This window comes from Coregonus clupeaformis, unplaced genomic scaffold (genome assembly GCF_020615455.1).
Source record: "Coregonus clupeaformis isolate EN_2021a unplaced genomic scaffold, ASM2061545v1 scaf2821, whole genome shotgun sequence".
In the NCBI taxonomy this organism is placed as follows: Eukaryota; Metazoa; Chordata; class Actinopteri; order Salmoniformes; family Salmonidae; genus Coregonus; species Coregonus clupeaformis.
In genome coordinates this window covers 41531-62191 of record NW_025536275.1, presented here as the reverse complement: position 1 = coordinate 62191, position 20661 = coordinate 41531, and the positions used below count along the sequence as shown (strand labels likewise).

Genomic DNA, 20661 nt, shown 5'->3' with positions numbered 1-20661 from the left:
GGAGGTATGGATAGAGGGGAGATTGAACAGGTATCATGTCAACCAATGATACAGAAGGCTACGATGAAATTGACGATTAGAGATGAGGATACTGTTGATGACAATTATCAGGTGATAGAGGACGACGTTTGAGGAATGACAATGATGAGATGTGGTTATGGCTGAGCACCTGAGTGGAGGAACAGAGTTATATACCTCCAATAATTTCAAGATTTTTCTGATTTTTCAGGAATCAACTGACTGTCATTCCATTCGGTTATATGTATTTAAAGGGTTTATATAATGGAAATTGGGATGTATATTAGGAATTGGTATTAGGAATAATTGTTAAAGCATAATAATTTGTCATATGGTGAATGTTTATAGGGATTTATTGTTTAGAAATGAAATTAATTAAACTGTTGTGTTTTTGTCTTCTAGTGAGGTAAATACAGATGGTATCTTAATGCATAATAAGGGATAATTTGGCATAGAATGGTGTGAACCTATAAATAAGTAAAAGTAAGAAGACTGAAGTTATTTCTATTTTTGATATATTCATTTGCATATATTGTAACATCCATGTAATTTACAAAGTGTCACGGATCTTTGTATTTGTGGGGATGATGTCATGATGGTCACAATTTATTTCTATGTATGTTTTTTTTGATTGCATGTCTCAGAAATAGGGGTTATTTTAAAAGGGGGCATAATGATCTATGTGGGATTTTTCCTTATATATATAAAAATGGGGTTTTGACTACATAGATTATTATCATGAATATATAGTAGTTAATTATGTGTTTATCTTTTACTCAGACTGAGTTTATAGAGGTTTGAGAGGTTTGATATCGCATAATGACTGAGAATTTATACCTTTGTTGATTACATATATGGAGAATGGAGTTGGATTCAGGTATGAATGGTGGAAGCAATCAATTCTCAGTTATCTAGCATAGTTTAGGATCTAGTCAGAGATGTGTGTACTACTGATGGGAGAATATTGTATTTTATATAAAGTTATATGTGCATTGTTGGGGTTAAGTCATGTCACTTACCACAAAAAAATTAAAAAAAAAGAGTGGATTGATATGATGTTTTTATGGTATAATGATGTCATGCCATAGTGTTGTGAGGACAGAGGAAGAGTTAAGAGATGAGTGGTTTGGGGCCACAAAGTCTACATTCCATTATGTCAAGGTAGATTAGTGATGTTTAGGATAGCATGAGTGATGTTTAGTATACTGACTTGGAGTAAAAAGGAATGAACTTCAAAGACAGGGAGGGCCCATGGAGACTTGCCAAATGTATGTGAAAGGAATGAGAATCAAAAGGCTATATAAGATAGAGGGTCTTCTTTGTCTAGTTAGTTCAACTGACGAAGGGCAAAACCATCTCCGTTTGTTAGATGAACCCACGAGCTCGTGATTCAATAAATACTTGGTATGAAATCTCCACAGAATGTCTAAGAATATCCTTGCATCCTTGATTCTTTGATACCTGAGAAACTCATCATAACAACCTGGAATAGTATAAAATTAATCCTTCTACCCCCCCCCTCCCCCTCCCCACCCCATAAAAATTCTCCCACTTGCTATCCTAAATTGAATGCACCAATTTGTAAATCGCTCTGGATAAGAGCGTCTGCTAAATGATGTAAATGTAAATGTAAATGTTGCCTGTAGTTTTATAATTTATTTTAAAATAGCTGTATTGATTTTTAAAGTACTACGTGGCCCTGCACCTGAATAATAATAATAATCAATTTCCATTTCGACGCTTTTATCCAAAGCGATTCAGTCATGCGTGCATACATTTTTATTGTGTATGGGTGGTCCCGGGTCTCTACCAGCTGAGCTGACATGCTTTTAAGATACTGTATGTGCCCGGTCGGTCCCTCAGATCCTCTTTTAGTTGTTCCAAAGGTGAGAACCAAAACGTTTGGTGAGGCTGCCTTCAGCCACTATGGTCCTGGCCTTTGGAACAGCCTGCCGGAGGATCTGAGGGCCTCAAGAAACTGTAGACAGTTTGAAGAGCTTAAGACATACCTTTTAACCATGCTTCTGCTTAGTCATACTATCTGTTGTATATATCTTATTTATTTTCATTTATTTTAATGCATTAGTCTCTCATGTCCACTGTTATTGTTTTACTATTTTAATTTGTCTCATTTATAAAACCTATTTGTGTCTTTCTAACCTTTTATTTTATTTGCTAAGCACTTTGAAATGCATAATCTGTAAGAAATGTGCTCTGAAAATAAAGTTTGATTTGGTTTTGATGAGGAAAATATCCCACAGTAGAGCCATTCAACCACAAACTTACATTAATATGCAAAGTGTCTCAAATGATTTCGTACATATTTACTAGTGTGTAATGCAGTAATACTGTGATTAATAAGTACTTAATAAGTACTTCTCAAACAGCTTAATAGTCTGGATAATTAATTAATAAAAATGTTATTTCAAGCATTATGAATTTCAAGTTATATGAAGAACACTAATGAAAACAGTTTTTTTGTTGGGGTTCAGATCCCCTTTATTTTTATTATTAAAAATAGGCAGTTCAAAGGAAAGGTGGAGATGGTGGAGAAATTCAGATGCAGAGTGTGGCCCAGAGTTGTGTGTGTGTGTGTTTGTGCTTGAGTCACTCCTCTTTGGGGAGGCTGATGGTGCATGTGAAGAACTTCCACACACGTCGGAAGAATCGCAGAACGCCATTTTTTTTCCGCTTCTTTGTTTCGCTGGACACCTTTGCCACTGAGTTCAACGCCTCGGTCACTCCGCTGCTCACCTCAGGACAGCTCTCAGTAGATAGCTGCATCACCTTGCTGAGGCCATTTCCAGTGTTCAGAAGGTTTTCAGCAGCCGCTGTCTTCTTTTTGTCACTGGACACCTCTTCCACTGCGTTTGGTGCCTCAGGCACCTCACTGAACACCTCAGGACCTCCATTGAACACTTCAGGCACTCCACTGCACATGTCAGGCACTCCACTGCATACCTCGGGACCTCCACTGAACACCTCAGGCACTCCGATGCACACCTCAGGACTGCTGCACACCTCAGGACGGTTCTCAGTGGATAGCTGCACAACCTTGCATAGGCCATTTCCCGTTTTCAGAAGGTTTACAGTAGCCTCTGTCTTCTTTGTGTCACTGCACACCTCTTCCACTGTGTTTGAGGCCTCGGGACCTCCACTGAAAACCTCAAGCACTCTAATGCACACCTCAGGACTGCTGCACACCTCAGGACGGCTCTCAGTGGATAGCTGCACCACCTTGCTTAGGCCATTTCCCGTTTTCAGATGGTTTCCAGTAGACTCTGTCTTCTTTGTGTCACTGCACACCTCTTCCACTGCGTTTGAGGCCTCAGGACCTCTGCTGCACACCTCAGGAAGGCTCTCGGTGGATCCGAAATAGGACTAAACAGACAATGCAATGTAATGAAAGAGCAAGAACAACACATCTGTCGTTTTTCAAAAAACATACCACAGACATCCAGTCAAAGATCATAGTAGCTAATTCATAATATTGTCCAGATTGAGACAACCCTGATACACCCAACTTACAAAGATGCTTGACCTTTAATTTACAAAACAGGCTTCTTGTTCATTACCTTTGGTAGTTTTGCAATCATATTAGTGAAGTCTCGGTGCAGCTGATCTTCCCAGCCCTCCTTCAGCCACCCTTTGGGGTTCACCACCTTGCTAAGGACATTTTCAGTGTCCAGAAGGTTTTCAGCAGCCGCTGTCTTCTTTTTGTCACTGGACATTTCTTCCACTGCGTTTGGTGCCTCAGGCACCTCACTGAACACCTCAGGACCTCCATTGAACACTTCAGGCACTCCACTGCACATGTCAGGCACTCCACTGCATACCTCGGGACCTCCACTGAACACCTCAGGCACTCTGATGCACACCTCAGGACTGCTGCACACCTCAGGACGGTTCTCAGTGGATAGCTGCACAACCTTGCATAGGCCATTTCCCATTTTCAGAAGGTTTACAGTAGCCTCTGTCTTCTTTGTGTCACTGCACACCTCTTCCACTGTGTTTGAGGCCTCGGGACCTCCACTGAACACCTCAGGCACTCTAATGCACACCTCAGGACTGCTGCACACCTCAGGACGGCTCTCATTGGATAGCTGCACCACCTTGCTTAGGCCATTTCCCGTTTTCGGATGGTTTCCAGTAGACTCTGTCTTCTTTGTGTCACTGCACACCTCTTCCACTGCGTTTGAGGCCTCAGGACCTCTGCTGCACACCTCATGAAGGCTCTCGGTGGTTCTGAAATAGGACTAAACAGACAATGCAGCGTAATGAAAGAGCAAGAACAACACATCTGTCGTTTTTCAAAAAACATACCACAGACATCCAAAGTCAAAGATTATAGTAGCTAATTTAAAATATTGTCCAGATTGAGACAACCCTGATACACCCAATTTACAAAGATGCTTGACCTTTCATTTACAAAACAGGCTTCTTGTTCATTACCTTTGGGAGTTTTGCAATCATATTATTGAAGTCTCGGTGCAGCTGATCTTCCCAGCCCTCCTTCAGCCACCCTTTGGGCTTCACCACCTTGCTAAGGACATTTTCAGTGTCCAGAATGTTTTCAGCAGCCGCTGTCTTCTTTTTGTCACTGGACACCTCTTCCACTGCGTTTGGTGCCTCAGACACCTCACTGAACACCTCAGGACTTCCCCTGCACACCTCAGGACCTCCATTGAACACTTCAGGCACTCCACTGCACATGTTAGGCACTCCACTGCATACCTCGGGACCTCCACTGAACACCTCAGTCACTCTGATGCACACCTCAGGACTGCTGCACACCTCAGGACGGTTCTCAGTGGATAGCTGCACAACCTTGCATAGGCCATTTCCCGTTTTCAGAAGGTTTACAGTAGCCTCTGTCTTCTTTGTGTCACTGCGAACCTCTTCCACTGTGTTTGAGGCCTCGGGACCTCCACTGAACACCTCAGGCACTCTAATGCACACCTCAGGACTGCTGCACACTTCAGGACGGCTCTCAGTGGATAGCTGCACCACCTTGCTTAGGCCATTTCCCGTTTTCAGATGGTTTCCAGTAGACTCTGTCTTCTTTGTGTCACTGCACACCTCTTCCACTGTGTTTGAGGCCTCAGGACCTCTGCTGCACACCTCAGGAAGGCTCTCGGTGGATCCGAAATAGGACTAAACAGACAATGCAGCGTAATGAAAGAGCAAGAACAACACATCTGTCGTTTTTTTTTTTTTAAATACCACAGACATCCAAAGTCAAAGATTATAGTAGCTAATTTATAATATTGTCCAGATTGAGACAACCCTTATACCCCCAATTTACAAAGATGCTTGACCTTTCATTTACAAAACAGGCTTCTTGTTCATTACCTTTGGGAGTTTTGCAATCATATTATTGAAGTCTCGGTGCAGCTGATCTTCCCAGCCCTCCTTCAGCCACCCTTTGGGGTTCACCACCTTGCTAAAGACATTTTCAGTGTCCAGAAGGTTTTCAGCAGCCGCTGTCTTCTTTTTGTCACTGCACACTTCTTCCACTGTGTTTGAGGCCTCGGGACCTCCACTGAACACCTCAGACACTCTAATGCACACCTGAGGACTGCTGCACACCTCAGGACGGCTCTCAGTGGATAGCTGCACCACCTTGCTTAGGCCATTTCCCGTTTTCAGAAGGTTTCCAGTAGCCTCTGTCTTCTTTGTGTCACTGCACACCTCTTCCAATGCGTTTGAGTCCTCAGGACCTCTGCTGCACACCTCAGGAAGGCTCTCGGTGGATCCGAAATAGGACTAAACAGACAATGCAGAGTAATGAAAGAGCAAGAACAACACATATATCGTTTTTCAAAAAACATACCAAAGACATCCAAAGTCAAAGATTATAGTAGCTAATATTGTCCAGATTGAGAAAACCCTGATACACCCAATTTACAAAGATGCTTGACCTTTCATTTACAAAACAGGCTTCTTGTTCATTACCTTTGGGAGTTTTGCAATCATATTAGTGAAGTCTCGGTGCAGCTGATCTTCCCAGCCCTCCTTCAGCCACCCTTTGGGGTTCACCACCTTGCTAAGGACATTTTCAGTGTCCAGAATGTTTTCAGCAGCCGCTGTCTTCTTTTTGTCACTGGACACCTCTTCCACTGCGTTTGGTGCCTCAGGCACCTCACTGAACACCTCAGGACTTCCCCTGCACACCCAGCCTCCATTGAACACTTCAGGCACTCCACTGCACATGTCAGGCACTCCACTGCATACCTCGGGACCTCCACTGAACACCTCAGGCACTCTGATGCACACCTCAGGACTGCTGCACACCTCAGGACGGCTCTCAGTGGATAGCTGCACCACCTTGCTTAGGCCATTTCCCGTTTTCAGATGGTTTCCAGTAGACTCTGTCTTCTTTGTGTCACTGCACACCTCTTCCACTGCGTTTGAGGCCTCAGGACCTCTGCTGCACACCTCAGGAAGGCTCTCGGTGGATCCGAAATAGGACTAAACAGACAATGCAGCGTAATGAAAGAGCAAGAACTACACATCTGTCGTTTTTCAAAAAACATACCACAGACATCCAAAGTCAAAGATTATAGTAGCTAATTTATAATATTGTCCAGATTGAGACAACCCTGATACACCCAACTTACAAAGATGCTTGACCTTTCATTTACAAAACAGGCTTCTTGTTCATTACCTTTGGGAGTTTTGCAATCATATTATTGAAGTCTCGGTGCAGCTGATCTTCCCAGCCCTCCTTCAGCCACCCTTTGGGTTTCACCACCTTGCTAAGGACATTTTCAGTGTCCAGAAGGTTTTCAGCAGCGGCTGTCTTCTTTTTGTCACTGGACACCTCTTCCACTGCGTTTGGTGCCTCAGGCACCTCACTGAACACCTCAGGACTTCCCCTGCACACCTCAGGACCTCCATTGAACACTTCAGGCACTCCACTGCACACCTGTCAGGCACTCCCCTTACTGCATACCTCTTCCACTCGGGACCTCCACTGAACACCTCAGGCACTCTGATGAACACCTCAGGACTGCTGCACACCTCAGGACGGCTCTCAGTGCATAGCTGCACCACCTTGCTTAGGCCATTTCCCATTTTCAGATGATTTCCAGTAGACTCTGTCTTCTTTGTGTCACTGCACACCTCTTCCACTGCGTTTGAGGCCTCAGGACCTCTGCTGCACACCTCAGGAAGGCTCTCGGTGGATCCGAAATAGGACTAAACAGACAATGCAGCGTAATGAAAGAGCAAGAACAACACATCTGTCGTTTTTCAAAAACATACCACAGACATCCAAAGTCAAAGATTATAGTAGCTAATTTATAATATTGTCCAGATTGAGACAACCCTGATACACCCAACATTCAAAGATGCTTGACCTTTCATTTACAAAACAGGCTTCTTGTTCATTACCTTTGGGAGTTTTGCAATCATATTATTGAAGTCTCTGTGCAGCTGATCTTCCCAGCCCTCCTTCAGCCACCCTTTGGGGTTCACAACCTTGCTAAGGACATTTTCAGTGTCCAGAAGGTTTTCAGCAGCCGCTGTCTTCTTTTTGTCACTGGACACCTCTTCCACTGCGTTTGGTGCCTCAGGCACCTCACTGAACACCTCAGGACTTCCCCTGCACACCTCAGGACCTCCATTGAACACTTCAGGCACTCCACTGCACATGTCAGGCACTCCACTGCATACCTCGGGACTGCTGCACACCTCAGGACGGCTCTCATTGGATAGCTGCACCACCTTTCTCAGGCCATTTCCAGTGTTCAGAAGGGCTCCAGTAGCCTCTGTCTTCTTTGTGTCACTTAACACCTCACCCACTGCATTTGACACCTCAGGCACTCCACTGCACACCTCAGGACCTGTGCTGCACACCTGTGAACTTATGCTGCACACCTCAGGACCTCTGCTGCTCACCTCAGGACCTCTGCTGCTCACCTCAGGACCTCTGCACCTCACCTCAGGACCTCCGCTTCTCACCTCAGGCACGCTTCTGCACACCTCAGGACCTCTGCTGCACACCTCAGGCACTCTGCTACACACCTCAGGACCTCTGCCACACATCTCAGGAAGGCTCTCAGTGGATCCGAAATAGGACTAAATAGACAATGCAGAGCAATGAAAGAGTAAGAACAAAACAATATCTGTCCTTTTTCACAAAACATACCACAGACATCTAAAGTCAAAATGTATAGAAGCTAATTTGTAATATTGTCCAGTTTGAGACAACTCTGATACACCCAACTTGGAAAGACACTTGACCTTTACGAAACAGGCTTCTTGTTCCTTACCTTTGGTAGTTCCGCAATCATATCATAGAATTTTCGGGTTAGCTGATCTTTACAACCCTCCTTCAGCCACACTTTGGGCTTCACCACCATGCTGAGGACCTTTCCATCTCCAGCAGCCTCTTTCTCCACACCGACCAGGGCCAGCGGTTCAGCCTGGACATCCACCACATTGTTATTCGGAGACTCCACTGAAGCCTCCTCGTTGGTGTTGTCAATGTCAGCAGCCCCTGCGACACTGGCCGGGCACTTGGTCTTTGGTCTTTTCTCTTCAATTAGAGTTTCCTTTGAAGAGGTCTCAGAATGTCCATAAAGCTCAGAGAGCTGTAAATGGACAGAGACATACATAACTATCTGTATAGCACTTTGTGACATCTGCTGATGTAAAAAGGGCTTTATAAATAAATGTGATTGATTGATATCCTATAGCTGTTTCACAAATAAAACAAACCAAAAACATCCAACGTTGATAGTAACTCCTATGTAATATTGACCAACTTTTACCACCATATTATACACAGAAACGACAAAGATGCTTGACATTTTATTCAAAGAAACAATATTGGCATTGTAGATGGCTCTTATGTCTTACCTCAGTGGCCAGGCATGTCTCATCCTTTAGGTGCAAGAAGTTCAACTTCCAACGCTCCTCTTTCAGAAGCTGGATGTCTCCGTCGGGCGCAGTGTCCACGATGACATTTGGTATCCTTAATTCATCCTGAACTCTCTGGCCACTGAGCAGGATAACTATCTCTGTCTCTGTTTCCTGTAATTCCAGGCCCCTCTTTGCATCCCAAGTCTATGTAACAACATAATATGTCATTAAAAGACCGTTGATGTACCAGGTGAGACTGGACACTGGTCCATCATTGAAATGATGGGGGAAATTATGAATTTGAACTGATAGCTATTGTTTTTCTCTGGGTACAAAAATGAGCTTGCTGATATTTGAAGTGCTTTACAGTGGGTGTACTGTTTGCTCTACATAGTCCTCACCAATTCAGCTACAGAGACCTTCCTCCATCTCTTCCATGTCTCTGCCTCACGCCTTCATGTGAATATGGAAATGTATCAGACTGTGTCTGTCTACACTTTCTATCAAACTATTGCTATCATCTAATATATTTTGATACATTCGGGTTATTATTTGGCCTTGTGTACTGATGTGATAAACTCAAGTTACCTAAATGAAGTATAAAGTTTCGTACTTCGTATTTGAAAATAGTCTGAGAACACTGCACTTACTCCAGGAAGACTCTTTTCCCTGCCAGGAGCCAGGCCTTCATTGGTCTCAGAGGTAGGTCCAGTGGGAGTCTTCCCTGGGCTTTCAGCATACAGAATTGCCTCTTGAGCATTTTCTGCAATAGAGTCTTCAATTAGTGACTTAACCAGTTAGAATGTGGCAATCAGAGAGTGATATGAATTGGTTCATGGCAAAAACTTACTGCTCCTCCATGGAGAGTGATGAGGCCTTATTGATTATAAATGTTTGTTGGCCAAAACCCTGCAGAAAGAGCGAGGGTTACTGAGCACAGTACCCAACACCAGATGTCTACAGCAGTACATCTATCTTTTATTAATTCATGCTGGAAAAAGTTATCTAAATGGGAAGAATATACATTATACCTTACATAGAACAAGACCATGCAATATAAACAATGAAAATGCAGATGAGATTAATGAGATCTTAATTATGATGAGGAAGCAAGTCATCTTAGATTGTCGATAAATTGGTTGTATATCTAATAGATTCGATATGATCCAAGTAACGTTATTTTTCTCAAATGTCGAATGCGTGCAATATCGGTCATTCTCATTATGGGAAGACCTACTTACCTTACTGAGAACAATAAAAAATATATGATTTTTTTGATTGTCTTGAATGAAGAATGCGCGTTTGCTATAGATAAACTGTAGGTTGGTTGTGAATGTGAATAACTTAACCTCTGAGTGATACACATAGAATTAGGAATTAGAATATATGTTACTGGGCATTGTGACGCGTATAGAATTATAATCTAGATTCGATTTCTATGGTGACGCGTTCCTTATTGCGGACAGAGTGCGTAATTTCTGAGCACATTTATTTGTCCTGTTGTATCATTTGCCCCGGGCAAATCTTATTTCTCCCTAATGAATACAGATCCTATAACATTTTTAGGCGATGTCACGGGAACAAAACGTATTTTATGATGGTTTATTGGCATTGAAAGAAAAATACATAAAACATGCAATACAGTATTAAAATGTGTTGGTTAAAAAATCTCTTAAAAGTTGAAGACAATAGGCTATTTAAAGGTGGCTATATGAAAGAAATTACAGAATCAATCAATACAATTTACACTGTGCCTAGATATCAACTAAATCAAATCAAATCAAATTGTATTTGTCACATGTGCGGAATACAACAGGTGTAGACATTACAGTGAAATGCTTACTTACAAGCCCTTAACCAACAATGCAGTTTTAACAAAAAATAAGTGTTAAGTAAAAAATATAAATAATTAAAGAGCAGCAGTAAAATAACAGTAGCGAGGCTATATACAGGGGATACCTGTACAGAGTCAGTGCGGGGCACAGGTTAGTCGAGGTAATTGAGGTAATATGTACATGTAGGTAGAATTAAAGTGACTATGCATAGATAATAAACAGAGAGTAGCAGCAGCGTAAAAGAGGGGGTGGGGGGGACAATGCAAATAGTTCGGGTAGCCATTTGATTAGCTGTTCAGGAGTCTTAAGGCTAGGGGTAGAAGCTATTAAGAAGCCTTTTGGACCTAGACTTGGCACTCCGGTACCGCTTGCCATGGGGTAGCAGAGATAAAAGTCCATGACTAGGGTGGCTGAAGTCTCTGACACCGCCTGGTATAGAGGTCCTGGATGGCAGGAAGCTTGGCCCCTCCCTATAGGCTGTCTCATCGTTGTCGGTGATCAGGCCTACCGCTGTTGTTAATGATGGTGTTGGAGTCGTGCCTGGCCATGCAGTCATGGGTGAACAGGGAGTACAGGAGGGGACAGAGCACGCACCCCTGAGCGGCCCCCGTGTTGAGGATCAGCATGGCAGATGTGTTGTTACCTAACCTTACCACCTGGGGGTGGCCCGTCAGGAAGTCCAGGATCCAGTTGCAGTGGTGTTGAACGCTGAGCTGTAGTCAATGAATAGCATTCTCACGTAGGTTTTCCTTTTGTCCAGGTGGGAAAGGGCAGTGTGGAGTGCAATAGAGATTGCATCATCTGTGGATCTCTTTGGGCGGTATGCAAATTAGAGTGGGTCTAGGGTTTCTGGGATAATGGTGTTGATGTGAGCCATGACCAGCCTTTCAAAGCACTTCATGGCTTAGTGCCATGTGGTGGTAAATAGACAGCTATGAGAAATATAGATGAAAATTCCCTTGGTAAGTAGTGTGGTCTACAGCTTATCATGAGATACTCTACCTCAGGTGAGAAAAACCTTGAGACTTCCTTAATATTAGATGTTATGCACCAGCTGTTGTTAAAAATATACACAGTCCGCCACCCCTTGTCTTACCGGAGGCAGCTGTTCTATCTTGCTGATGCAGCGTATATCCCGCCAGCTGTATGTTATCCATGTCATCGTTCAGCCACGACTCGTGAAACATAAGATATTACAGTTTTTAATGTACCATTGGCAGGATATCCGTGATCGTAGTTTGTCTACGTTCCCGATATCTCCTTCTCTTTCTCATGCGAATGACGGAGATTTGGGCCTTGTCGGGTGTCTGAAGAAAATCCTTTGCGTCCGACTCGTTAAAGAAAAAAGATTTGTCCAGTACGAGGTGAGTAATCACTGTCCTGACATCCAGAAGCTATTTTCGGTCATAAGAGACGGTGGCATAATCATTATGTACAAAATAAGTAACAAATATGGCAAGAAAACACACACAATGGCACAATTGGTGAGGAACCCGTAAAACGGCAGACATCTCCTCCAGCACTATTTCCAGTGTTATTGGATATTTAACATTTTACTGTACTGTTAATATATTGAAAGTGTGTGAAAATAGCTAAATCATTGTTGTCATTTAGAAATTGAACAAATATGCCATTGTCAATCCATGCTGATAAAGCAAATAATTATAATTTCAAAATATTTATTATTACAATAATGAAATTAATAATAACATTCAAAATAATGTTCACTGCCTTGAGTTTACAATCATTTGATTGAAATCGAGGCTTTAGGCCTATTTAATAAATGTTTTATTAATTTTAATTTACACACCTGTTAAACATTGCACTCTCACAACCTGGTCAATATGTGTTTCATGAATTGGACAGATAGCCAAGTTGTATAATTCATTAGCCAAAACAGTTTTCACTAATGCCAGATCAGTGCCAGATTATGCTAGATCAGAGATTACCCCATGTAAGGGAGGAAGGATGCAAAGGTCCTTTCAAAGTATTCCAACAGGGCCATTTGTCTCCCTACGCCCGCTAAAACTGATGTTTTTTTGTTTTTTAAAGGCGATGTTTACAGTAATATAATTGTAAGTAACTATTTTAATGAATTAACATTTAGTTTAACATTTTGATATAATAATAATATGCCATTTAGCAGACGCTTTTATCCAAAAAATATAATATTATACAGTCATGCGTGCATACATTTTTTTTTTGTGTATGGGTGGTCCCGGGGATCGAACCCACTACCTTATCGTTACAAGTGCCGTGCTCTACCAGCTGAGCTACAGAGGACTAAGAGGATATAGGCTAAGAGGAGTGGAACCCAGTCATTGAGTGGAACACATCCATGCTGGATCCTCTGGTAGCCATTCCTATACCAATGGGTATCCCTCTCTCTCTCTCTTTCTCTCTCTCGCGACAGATGCAGCTATATCAAAAATATAAATGCAACATGCTACAATTTCAACGATTTTACAGTTCATATAAGGAAATTAGTCAATTCAAATAAATTAATTAGGCCCTAATCTATGGATTTCACATGACTGGGCATAGGCCCACCCACTGGGGAGCCAGGCCCAGCAAATCAGAATGAGTCTTCCCCCACAAAAGGGCTTTATTACAGATGGAAATACTCCTCAGTTTCATCAGCTGTCCGGATGGCTGGTCTCAGACGATCCCACAGGTGAAGAAGCCGGATGTGGAGGTTATTTTTATTATCCCCAGCACAGGGTGCACCTGTGTAATGATCATGCTGTTTAATCAGCTTCTTGATATGCCACACCTGTCAGGTGGATGGATTATCTCTGCAAATGAGAAATGCTCACTAACAGGGATGTAAACACATTTCTGCACAAAATTGGAGAGAAATAAGCTTTTTGTGCATGTGGAACATTTCTTTTATTTCAGCTCATCAAACAAGGGACCAACACTTTACATGTGGCTTTAATATTTTTGTTCAGTATACATGTCTCTCTGTTGTGTTACAATACTGTAATGTGAAGCAGTGACAACCAAGAGGGTGAGCGTTATACAACGTTATAACTCTAAAACACACTATTATCATGGACATAACAAATTGATACCCCCATACAATCCAATGAGACGTTTTGACAAAATTGGTTTTATTCCACACTGCTTTTTACATGCTTGTCTTCTTCATTGGTCCTTTTTCGATGAGCTGGTTTCCTGTAAAAGATTGCTATAATGAGTGATCAAGATAACACAGGATCAAAATGTGTCAGCAGCATCAATATCAACAGTGCACAAACAGCTCAATGTTGGTGTTTATCACTAATGTATGAAAAAGGGCACAATTGTATTATGACTGAATAGTGTTCCGGTGTTCTGGCGCAACTGTGATGCCCTTTTGATCGTATATGTATTAAAATGATACATTTTACATTGACTAACAGTATAGTAGCCTATAATACTGAACAGTCTCTCACCCCAAAGTGCTCCCAGCCCCTGATCTCTGAGTAGAGTGCATCTCCTGGACAGGAGGTGTCCACCAACTGCCGGTGCCCGTGGAGGGTGAAGTTGGCCTGCAGGCGCCCGCCGTCCACTGCACACTTGGCCAGGTGTTGGCGCACCAGATCCAGGGTGTGGCGCGAGGGCAGAGAGGAGGAGTAGTTGCCGATGAAGGCCATGCCATAACCGTAAGAGTTCTGCCCCCTGGTGTGGGTGCCAAGGTGACGCCAGCCGCGCCCCTCGTAGATGTACCCGTCAGAACCCACCACAAAGCTGAGGGGAACATACATTTAGGAGTTGGAGTGATAAAACAAATTGCATTATCTCACAACCCTGATTCCTGTTATAGCATCTTGTCATTATATATTGCTTCAAGTTATACTGTGTAATATCATGTCAAGATTTGCTATGATATGACTGCTTCAGCAATTTTTGTCTGACACAGTACACTTGTCTCTATCTATGAAGCTTAGTGTAAAGGGTTTGTTAAAATCTGCTAATGGATGAGGGGATCAAAGGTCACCTATATCCAATGTCGGCCCAGCCGCGGTCTTCTTGGTGGAAGCGCTGCATGGCCCTCATGTTCCTGGAGCATTGCCGGAAGGAGCAACAGGGCCTGTCTGGCTGGTAGGTGTGGTGGATGTACAGGAAGGGGAGGGGCAGGGCAAGAGGGAAGGGAGACCCTGGGTAGGGTGCCGCCCCCCACTGACACCGTGGGATGATGGGAGGGCAGTCTGGAGAGGAGAGGTTGAACCAGAGTAGAATAGGTTCAATTACTCTTCATATCTACAGACCAATTTTCTGTAGACTTCAAATTAATAGCCATTCATCACCTACAATTTCATAATTACAGGGGTAAATTATTCCCTCTTCCCCATCTCGAGACTCACCCCAGTATCTGTGGACAAATTCCAGCATTCCGTCTCTCACTGCTTTTTCCACCCCTGTATCATTGGCTATCCACTGAGTGTCCTCCAGCCTCCACACCAAGTATAGGGTCTCCATCACCTGCCTCTGGGTGTCCAGGGTGCCCAGCAGGGCTTGGGCAATCTCCCTGCGCTTGGGGCTGATGTGGCTGTATACAACCCCCAGGTCCTGCCCCTCCAGGACATGGTTGTAGTAACCCTTCAGCACCTCGCTGAGATAAACAGGCTGTTCAGAGGGGGCCAGGGTGGCAAGGTCCATGCCCAAAATGGACCCATCCATTCCCCCGTTGATGAGGGCATCAGTGGCCAGGGTGGGCACCCGCGATAGCTGGAACACCCTGGGGTGGGTCACGTTGTCCCAGCAGCCGTCCAGCCCCAGACGCTGAGCGGGTGGAAAGTCCTGGAGGCTAAGGAACGACAACCCTAGGTTTTTGGCCAAGGTGAGGGGAAACATGCCCAGAGGATGGGGTGCCTTCCAGCTTAGCTTTCAGCCCCACCTCGATGCCTAGAAGCATGGGAGCGATGGCCACTGTGGTGCCATCTTGGGTCAGAACGACCCCTCTCTCTGCACCACGGTCCGTCACAAAATGGTGGATGGCTTTGTCGAAGAAGCCAAAGAGAGTGGCGTTGAACACAGACTTGTGGGTGTGGCTGATGTTGTTGGAGGCCCCCAGGAAGTGCAGGGTGAGTGGATCCTCGTGTCCAGCCGTCCTTCGTCGAAGGCTCCTCACCAGGGCTAGTGGTGACAGGTCTGGGTTAGAGTCCTCAGCCTGCTCAACGGCACTGATAAAACTGTCCATGTCCCGCAGGTGGTTCTCTGAAACCAAAAAAAATGTTTTTCGTTCATGCTACAACAAACTCAGTGCAAACAGTCACCTGGGGCTTCATTCATACTCATACTATCTTGGGGTATTTAATGTATCGTACACCAGCTAATTACTAGTGAATTTTTGTGTTAAATTGAGCTCTCAGTTTAATGATAGAAGCATATGTTGCCAATGTAGATGTGTACAGACAATGCAGTATGGCAGCCAAACTTTCAGACATATGAACCCAAATAAACGTATAATATCAGTCCATTAACACAACTTACCAGAACAGAGAACGCTGTAGCACGTTCCAGCCACAATGAAGAGCCATACAACCACTATAGTCATTCTGAGTGCAGCTGTATTACACCGGATCCAGACGCTAAACTATACCCACTAACGATCCCCAGACAAGGTCAACTCAGGCAGCCGATGACAGTTTTAATATTCTTATCTCTTACAATCCAGCACTCTGCTATGACAAACCACAACCACTCATGACAAACCACAAGCAGAATGTCCAGGTGCTCAATAAGGTTTTGTTTCAAGTACCTAAAGCTGGTTTCACTTCCCACTTCGGGGAATCAATGTGTTTGTAATGTGGTGTCCCAATAGATGAAATAACTCGTTATACACAGATGCCTCCAAATATTGATTGGTTCTTACCCAAAGTCAAAGTTTGTAATCGGAAAACAAATAAGGCCCTTTCAAGCTTGTGACGAGATCAGGCTTAAAGGGACTAGAGAAGTGCTGAAGATATGGTGGTTTCTGTTAGTCATCACAGTATTACATACATCTATTACATCCACCTTCCACACATACACAGAGATGGTGAAGTCTGGTAAATGTGTTCCACGATGCATAGAGGAGAGGGGCGGTCTGTTTACCGTCATGTAAGCCCCCTCGTCAGCTCTGGGCGATACAGAAAGTGCCCCAGGAGGCGGGTCTACGTAGCAGTTAAGCCAATTGCTAATTTAAGATATGAATGTATGACATAAAATGTAGCTAATCAGCGATTTTAATTCGAATCCAAGGAGGGCGATTATTTTATCGCCCCAAGCTCGCCCCTGATAAAATAAGGACCGGGCTCCAGTGGCGCCATTTTTACTAGACGACAATGGCGAACGCAAACGTTACTCCTCCAAGACCCAACCCTAACTCGGTGAAATCTCTCCTCCAAGATCCGTTTGAGAGGAGAACTTTGTCAGAGAAAGTTCGGGTGAAAGAGCTGGGCCCAGATCAACCTGACCTCTCAATCAGACAGCAGGCTAGCGAGAAAGGGAAGCAGTATATGCGCGGCTTCTCCCGTAGCTGGTACACCAGGAAGGCTTGGCTAGCTGGGTGCACTGATGCTAATGCTTTATTTTGCTTTCCGTGCTTGCTTTTTTAAAAACGACGGGGTCAGATTCAGCATGGACAGGTACCGGAGTGAGGGATATGAAGCACCTGTCAGAGAAGGTAAAGAAACATGAGAACACCAGGGCACACATGGACAACTCTGTAAAGCTAGCTGTATTAGGAAGGGTGAACATTGCTACGCAGCTGGATGACGGCCACAGGATTGCGGTGAGGAAACACAATGAGGAGGTGGATAAAAACAGGCACATTCTATCCAAAATTATCGATTGTGTGAAGTTCTGTGGGGCTTTTGAGTTGGCCTTGCGTGGGCACGAGGAGACTCCCCAGAGCCTCTACAACACGGTGGAACTTCCACAGTCGCGCTGTAAACACTGTGTACGAGTACAGGGATGACCTCCTAACGTGTTTCCAGACCATCAGAGACTCTGGGAACTTTGATGCCCCGACTGTCAGAGAGGCGGGGGCTTTGTGAGGATGCTCGAAGACGAGGCTTTCTGTTTTTTCCTGGCACTGTTCCACAAGATCATGCCAAATGTGGACATGCTTTTCAGCCAGCTGCAGAAGAGGAACACTCGACCCTGTCTTCATTAAAGCACTTGTCCAGAGGTTCACAGAAAGCATGCTAACAATCAGGTAAATAACTATATTTACTATTGGCTGATAAAGATGCTGTTAGAAAGATGAATAGTTCACTTACAACAGTTTAAAAGCCTAAATGTGTCTGGTCATCAAAGTGAGTGATTATCATAGAGCCGTCACAATTATATTTGTTTTAGTATTTTAAAAGGAAAGAGAAGACATTTACATTACATTTTAGTCATTTAGCAGACGCTCTTATCCAGAGCGACTTACAGTTAAGAGTGCATACATTTTTTTTCATACTGGCCCCCGTGGGAAACGAACCCACAACCCTGGCGTTGCAAGCGCCATGCTCTACCAACTGAGCTACACGGGACCACATTAGTTTTGGCAAGATCTGAAAAAAGAAGTTGGTGGAGTGCAACCCTCAAACATTGAAGAATTACAGCAGTTTGCTGCTGAAGAATGGGCCAAATTGCCAGCAGAAAAGGTGCAGCAAGCTCATTGATGTCTACAATAAGCATATGTTGGCAGCTATCTTGGCCAAAAGCTGTGCAACCAAGTACTAGCTCCAGGGTGCCAATAATTTAGTCCATGACATTTGTCTATATTTTCTAAATTACAATTGTAAACTTAAGTTTACAGAAATATAATTAAAGGTGTGGAGACCCATTTTTTCCCTCTCAAATTTCAACTGATTTTAGAAGAAATAGGGAATTATTTAAGAAAAGCCCAAGGGTGCCAATATATTTGGACACAACTGTATGCCTTCAGTCTAATTGGAATGTATGGCAGTAGAGTTGTTTGTATTTCTCCCTAACCAAAATGGCTGCCATTAGGATACCATTCAGGATTTTTTTCACCTGTGTTACCACGACAATCACGCCAAATGAGCATTGCATTTGTGTGCTCCTTCAGTGTGAATGCGCAAATTTGATATGGGTCACATGTAAAACTGATACATAATTGATACAGATTTACGGTATGTTGCCTATATATTACTATATACCGGTATTGATGCACAGACCAGTTTGGGTTTTTACTTTACCTTCTATAACGGTATTTCAATGTTTGGTTTGTTAAATGTGGTAATGCCACTCCGCCATGTGTAACGTCCGTTTTTCTAGTTTACTCCGCAATTTGGGTCGTCTCTCTCCCTCTCTCACCAAGTACCACCCCGTCACTCAAGGAGCGCAGTTGTTGTTACTCGACCACGAGAACAAGTGTTTGTCCAAAAGACACAATCAGACGTTGATAATAATGCAGGAAAGTACTACACAGTTTGTAATAATTATTCAGGTGTCCACCAGGTCAATTTCTAGAAGAGGCCTAGTTGTTATTGAAGATTAACTTTATTGCTAAGTGCACAGCAGAACAAAATTATGTTGCATCCCTCTCACAAATGTAATAGAAAAAGGCTTTAAAACGTAATAACATCAGTTAATTATGTACATCACAGGTTAAAAGCAGTTACTAGACATAGTTTGTGTGTATATACACACTATCTGTCTGTCTGTCTGTCTGTCTGTCTATATATATATATATATATATATATATATATATATAAGTCACTGGTTGTGTGTTGAGGGGAATTACAGTGAGCTAAGAAGTCTGATTGCAAGTTATCAAATTAAACTTTATTTTTTGGACCCAGGGCCTCAATTCCCTCTTTGTGTGGGGACAGCGCATCTGACGAGCAGCAACAGCCCATCAAGCGACGGAGGATGCTGGGACCAGGAGAACAACAGAGGTTGGCTATAGAGGTAAGTTGTGATGTAATTGTCAGTGTTTCCCCATAGAACTTTTTTCAGGCCTGGTAGTATGTAGCCAAAACCCTGAACAATCAGCACCTTGGTAATCATATACTTGAGTTGGACATAGGCATGTGTCAGTCAGGATCACTTGCATCAAAATAGCTTAATTGCAAATTAAAGCTGATGATGTATCTTTTACAGGTATGTGATACCATCCTGAGTCATGCCAAAGAGAGGTTCTCCTTCACCCAGCACCTCATCAGCGCAACACTATTGCACGGAGAGTTGTTCCCACAACACAGTGTGAAGTTCCCCGATACAGCGCTTGAAACAACCGTGGAGGCGTACTCCCATGTTGAACAAGGCCAAGCTCAAAACCGAACTGTCCCTCATCTATGAGAACAGTGAGTTCAAGGCTTGTAGTGGTGCAGTGCCCCTGTACCAGTTCTTCATGGAGAACAACCTTCAGAGCACTTTCACAGAGACTGCCAGCCTCCTCAAGATCCTCATCACCACACCCATGACAACTGCTGAGTCAGAAAGGTGCTTCTCTACACTGAAAAGGATCAAGACCTTCCTGAGAAACAGCATGACACAGGATCGCCTGAACGCTCTGGCCATGCTCTCCATGGAGAAGAAACTTGTCAGGGACATTCCTGACTTTAATCAAAGGGTCATTGAGAGGTTTGCCACTCAGAAGGACAGACGGGCAAAATTCCTGTACAAATAAGATGACAGACACACACACACAGAGCAGCTCTGGCCGCATGTTTCTTTGTATATATCGCGATGGTTCGGAAAAAATTATGGCTGAGCCCCCCGAGAATATTTTCACCAATATTTTATGTCAGGGAAGCCCAGTAACCTTACTGGAAATGACACAAAACAAATTCCCCCAAAACAACCCAATGTAGTAGGCATATACTATAATCAGTGGATGTATGCTTTGTCAGATGACAACAACGTTCCTGACTTATGACATTAGTGTCCCATGGCAGGTGGTGTTCATTGGCTTATGGGAGTAAAGGGGAACAAAGTTTATCACCCTTGAGCG

At 43.6% G+C, this 20661-nt stretch overlaps 1 protein-coding gene and 1 pseudogene across 1 annotated transcript; both read right to left on the bottom strand.

The window, feature by feature from the left end:
• Nucleotides 1–2521: 2521 nt before the first annotated feature.
• Nucleotides 2522–10203, bottom strand: LOC121532587. Its single transcript, XM_045219845.1, has 13 exons — nucleotides 10128–10203; nucleotides 9737–9795; nucleotides 9537–9649; nucleotides 9288–9339; nucleotides 8884–9090; nucleotides 8295–8615; nucleotides 7414–8100; nucleotides 7042–7218; nucleotides 6686–6946; nucleotides 5974–6489; nucleotides 5371–5784; nucleotides 4471–5172; nucleotides 2522–3399 (listed from the first exon to the last, which is right to left on the bottom strand). The coding sequence occupies exons 3-13, from the start codon at nucleotides 9644–9646 to the stop codon at nucleotides 2626–2628; spliced, it is 4221 nt and encodes a 1406-aa protein (XP_045075780.1). The 5' UTR covers nucleotides 9647–9649; nucleotides 9737–9795; nucleotides 10128–10203; the 3' UTR covers nucleotides 2522–2625.
• A 3457-nt stretch (nucleotides 10204–13660) lies between these two features.
• LOC123489186 lies at nucleotides 13661–16395 on the bottom strand (annotated as a pseudogene).
• Between the last annotated feature and the right edge of the window lie 4266 nt (nucleotides 16396–20661).